The 5,595-nt window shown below is 41.2% G+C and overlaps 1 protein-coding gene across 1 annotated transcript; it reads right to left on the minus strand.

Moving 5' to 3' along the window:
• LOC109722584 lies at positions 313-5,595 on the minus strand. The gene is made up of 7 exons (XM_020250679.1): positions 5,272-5,595; positions 5,114-5,175; positions 4,204-4,995; positions 3,370-4,167; positions 1,142-1,254; positions 855-950; positions 313-508 (listed from the first exon to the last, which is right to left on the minus strand). The coding sequence occupies exons 1-7, from the start codon at positions 5,453-5,455 to the stop codon at positions 313-315; spliced, it is 2,241 nt and encodes a 746-aa protein (XP_020106268.1). The 5' UTR covers positions 5,456-5,595.

Consider the following 5,595-nt stretch of genomic DNA (forward strand, 5'->3'; position numbering starts at 1 on the left):
CATCACATATCTTTGTACTCGAAGCACATGCAACATACACACCAACACTCCAGTCAAAAAAGCATGGACCGCGTTCCACTGAAAATTACGAAATTCGGTGCATGCAGTTGATATTCAACTTCTCTTCCAAAACGGCCAAAAAAGGAAAAAAGAGAACCCCGAGGCCCCCAAGGTCTCTCCTCTACAAATCCAACCATTTTTCTACATAATACTACACTCTTCGATGCTTGATCATTGTAGGGTAGGATACGAAACATTAAAATGTGTGCAAAACCGTAAATCTCCAAAGCCGTATATACCACGATTCATTACCTAATAAACATCCATTGCTATTTCATCAATTAGTAGCTGAAGTATGTCGTCTCCAATCCGCATTCCTACCTGAAATGACTCAATCGAGAAGTCCATCCGTATCTCGTTTGAGTGATCAAGATCCTCACCAATCAGACGATCTAAGCCAGCCATATTATTCCAGCCTCTAATTTCCTTCTTGATGTCACTAACTAGCCTGTCCTTGGTAACGAAACCAATAAGTTTCAACCATGATTTATAACCTGAGTTATAGAAGCAGTCATGCATCGAAGCCAGGCACTCAATAACACATTCAAGTATAAGATTTCTGAGTTGATTTCCTGCTTTAGGCTCTGTGAAATTAAAGCCACTTCTTGAACTCGTGTAAAAAGCACCGAGAATAGATCCCATTTTTTCGCGAAAAAATAACTCTACAAAAGAGTCTTTTGGTCTATCTGAACCAAAAGAATAAATGTTTTCCAATAGCAGCTCAGCATTAGATATTGCTTCTGCCGAAAATCTGACCCTTCTCTCTTGAATTGCAACTTCAAATGGGAAAATACCATGAGTTCTTGTAATACTGCTGGCAGAACCGGGATTGTTCTTTAGCTCGTTTCTGCTCCATGAGGTCCCTTTGAAGTCCAATTCCTGTTTGCTTTCTGCAATAATGAGCATGGAGAAAAGAAAGCGGGAAGAAATGTTAAAATCAAAGAGCCACGAGCATTAAACATCTCGGTCCAAGCAAAGTACGAGAAAACTGCATAATATAAGCATATATTTCTATACTTCTAATCAAGGTTTTAAGTGCCGCCCCGTGCCGTACCGTGCCCCCAAGAAAGGGGCACAGTACCGNTTTGAGCACCCAGAAAAACCGTTGTTATCATCACCCATGAATGAAGCTCCAATAAGATGATCAATATCTCTAGCCGGAAGTGCAGTAGAAGTACTTTCTTTTGCAGCATCCTAATAATATTGTGAAACATAAGTACGTTCATTAAAAAGAACAAGTTCCAACAAAAGTTTCACAAGTACTACTGTTTAAAACATGTGTCAATTAAAGGAAGAACAAAGGATGATGTAGAAAAGAGATGTTTTCTGTATAAAACACAATATTCAAATGCAATGGAAATTTTATAAGAAAACAATTTAAGACATATTTCCCACATAGAGCACCCCCTGAATTGTAGCCGCTACAAAGCCACGTATGCCATTCTGAGCACATAGATGTCAACTTCAGTTTTCATATGCTCTTATCTGAGATGAAAGTTAAATTGAAAGATAACTCACAGTACAAAGGTTTTTGCTGTACCATCTTAGAAACTAGTATGCCCAAGAAATCATGGTAGCATCAAGAAAGTGCTTTAGGTTTTTGTTTCACCAAAAAAATACTAGATTACGAAATAGTAAAACAGAACTTTTAAGGGCCTAACTAGATTCATGAATATCTTGTCTTATGTTTCTATTTTGTTGACTCAAGGGTCATGTAGCAATTTGGTTAAAGAGACATGAAAGACATCAACTACCAAATACCATATATGGCCTCTAAATCATTTTTCTTGCATTATGATAAATCAAGGATTTAAGTGCCGATAGACATGGGCCACGACAACTGTACGTTTGTGTCGACAACATATTGGAAATGTATTAATCTTGATGCTGCAATAACGCTTGAAACCCTCTATTTTGTAATTTTTCAACAACAAAGTTGTTTTGTGGCCTCTATTATGCAAGAACTTGTGTCTAAATGACCTGAATTTCATGAAATTGCAGATCAACACGGGGCAATCTTGATTTCCCTCAAACCCTTGTTTTCCACCAATCCAAATAAGTATATGAACGTTTGAAAGCATGCATACATTTTCTTAGTAATTTTAATGGGATTAAAGCTTTTAAGAGAACTAGGTTTTTCTCAAGTTTTATTAATAATCTAATGAAATTTTGTAGTAATTTTAGGAATTTAAATTAGCAAGCAATATCCATCAGCAGAGTACAACAGATTTGGTAACGACATATTTGAGAACAATTAGGATATATTGTTGGCAAAAGGTCACGACAATCCCATGCCAAAGTGCATACGTGCAGGGGCATGGTGCCAGTAGCACACAGGCTTTACCATATGCAAGCATGGCATCATACTGTGCCAACCATGTGCCTCATGCCTTGGCACTTAAAGCCTTGAGATAATCACCTTGTATTCATAGGTGGAACCTTCTATCTTGAAAAATCACAAGTATTAAGATTCCACAAATACTAACCATCGACCTCCTGTATTGCAATAACAAATTAATGTGTGCCTTTCATTTATCTCAGTTGATGTAATGAGGATAAGCTTAAAACCGAGCAAATTTATTTTTTATAGCTGAAAAGATTTAACAATCCATCAAATGCCTACATTATTAAGGACAAGTAAGGGCATAATGGCTTTTATGTGTTTCGATACAATTTCAAGATATATCTTACAACACTTGACAGATCAGACATGAAATTATCATTTGATGTATTAAAAGTTTCATTGAGCCGAACAATACAAGGGTGTGTTAAGGTAGACGGCAGACAGCTCTGTTAGGTTTATTAATACATTTTTACATTAACATCTTTGGCTACCTTCTGATCATTGTTATCATTTTTTTTTTCTTTGCTAAAAATTCCTAATTCAATTTTCTTCCATGTTCTTTTCCCAAGTTTTGTATTACCTAGAATCATTATTGATATACCAGCACACAAGAAGCAAACCTTGATTCTATTTTTCAGATCTCCAACTACAATTTTGGTCATTTTCCCAACGTAAAATGTCTATCATCAAATATTTCTGATTGACTACTTGTGCCAAAGTCCCCTGAACATACAATGCAATCTAGTAACGGAAAAAAATGAAGTAAATTTTAAAATATGATTCAACTACTTGCAGCTATATTAGCAACAGGCATTCTATCAAGTATCACTCATATCATCTTAATTAACAAGTAGTTAAGGTCTCTTGGTACTGTTAGAAGAAGCACTTAACTGCCGCTAGGATTAGAAAATAACATCACAAGAATTGTGACAGACTACAAAATAACTAGAGAATGAACTACTGACCTGAAACTTATTTTTGATGCCCATCATAAGGCTATCTGTCCAATCAGATGTATTTTTTTGGTCCTGATTCAGACGATCGATTACACTGGAGTCAGATTGTTTCTCTAAATCACCTCGGTCCAAGGAATCGACTCCTCTAGTTTTCTGCTCAACAAGATTACAAGAAACGTCATGCCTAAAAGTGGTTTCTTTATGGGAAGAACTTTGAGAATAAGCATCTGAGTCCATCAATTCAGTACTGAAAACGGCATAACGTAAAGATTCCTTCATTTCCCCTCTTTTCTTTGTTATATCCGAACTGTTAAGGGACCCAGCAACATGCTTCATCGGCGAGCTAAATGTAAAGGAAACAATAGACGAAGCCGGGCTCCCAACGACATTAACATTACCAAGTTCCGCCTCTTTCCATGAGTCACTTGACTCACTTCTTGCAGGGTTTCGACCAACCGGCTTTGTTCGAACCTGCTCTGTTTCTTTCCCATTGATCAAATCCTTTTCGGCATTTCGTTGCGTCCCAAGTTTAGGTTTTCCTATACTGGTGTTTCCAGAGTGGAGATTATTACTCGACTGCCCTTTCCTGGCTACATCCATTCTGTCAACTCCTCTAGCCTTTATGATTGGGGCTTTAGAAATATTCAGATTTTTCTTTGCAGAACTAAGCCCTCTGGCTTCATGCAATGCGATACCATCTCTAATGTTATTCTGCCGACCGTGCACCGTAGAACCAGGCCGAGCCACTTCCCCAGCAGCTAAAGGCAATTGGTTCTGCTTCATATTGTTCTGTTTAAGGGCAGAATTCGAAGCGACGTTCTTGTTCCTATTCTGATTAATACGCACGTTGCTTTTGTCCTTGGTGACGTCTATGCCAGCCCGGGCAACCGGTGAGGTCGTCCTATTCCGATTACTCAATATAGGCGACGAGCCCCGCTCATTTCCGCTACACTGAACAGGAAGAGGTGATGGTGATGATGATGATGATGATGCTCGATTTAGTCCCCTCGCAATCACCGGCGTCTTCTTCTTATGATCATCTCCAGGACCGTCACGAGACGAGCGAGAATTACCCAAATCGGAAAGAGCGAAATTCTCGCAATCACTCTCTCTTTTCCCCTCACAACTTGACCTTGGCTCCAATGCCCCACCCCGAACCCGACCGGCAAAAGAGCTATTATTATTTGAGGCTGGTCCAGATTCCTCCAGCAAGGCATCATCAGCATTGAATTCCAGACGCGCAAGAGAAGGCGGAGGAGGACGAGCCCTCGGCCTCAGGCCGGGCTCGAGGATCTTTGCGGCAGCGCCAATCAGCCTAGCTCTGTTCCTCCCCCCAGAAATCGGCGATCTCGGGGACTTCACGGGCGACGCAAGCGTGCACTGGCTCCTCCTCCTCGACGCCGCCACTGCCGCTGCTGCTGCCGCCTCATTCCGGCCCAACCAACTCTCTAACAACTGGCCCCTCTTCTGCATCTTCCGAGGCCGCAATTCTCGCGAGGGCTCCGCTGCCTGACGATTGACCGCCGGCGCCGGCACGGCGTCGAGGCCCATCAGCCTGGCCACCACCCCCGGCGCGCGCATTCCGCCGCCGGCCTCATCCTTCCCCACCATTCCCGAGTTCTCATCGTGCTTGATCTAAACTTTGATGATTCATTCTCATTAATTTTTTTTTTTTAAAAAAAAAAAAAACAAGAAGATAGCAAAGAAAACATCACTTAGGCATTTGATATTATTAGTAGAGGGATAAGAATACCAAGAGCATCTTGGGTGCAGGAAGCTTCTCGCCGCCACCAGAGTTTTTCGCCGAGAGGGGAGCTGGGAGGGAGGAAATAGTGTATCAAGAAGAAGAAAGAAGATGAAGAAGAAGAAGAAGAGGAAGAAGAAGGAGAATGGGGGAGAGATTTTGCATACGAGGAGGGGGGAGGAGTTTGCGGGGGAAGAATTTGCGCTTCTTGGCGAAGAGGTCGAGGAAGACTGCGATGCAGCCGGCGGCCGGCTGCTGCTGCTGCTGCTGCTGCTGCTTCTTCTTCTTCTTCTCCATGATCGCCAGCGAACTTGCAGCAGCAGCCGCAGGGGAGGAGCCATCCTTCTTCATACTAAACTCGATGTTTTTTCGCTTTACTTGCACTCCTAAAAGAGAAATGAAAGACAAAATTTATTTATTTATTTATTTGTTTCCCTATGAATGAGCTGTGTGGCAGTGTGGGTTTACTACGATACAAGAAAAAGAAGAGA

This window comes from Ananas comosus, linkage group 16 (assembly GCF_001540865.1).
Source record: "Ananas comosus cultivar F153 linkage group 16, ASM154086v1, whole genome shotgun sequence".
Lineage (NCBI taxonomy): Eukaryota > Viridiplantae > Streptophyta > Magnoliopsida > Poales > Bromeliaceae > Ananas > Ananas comosus.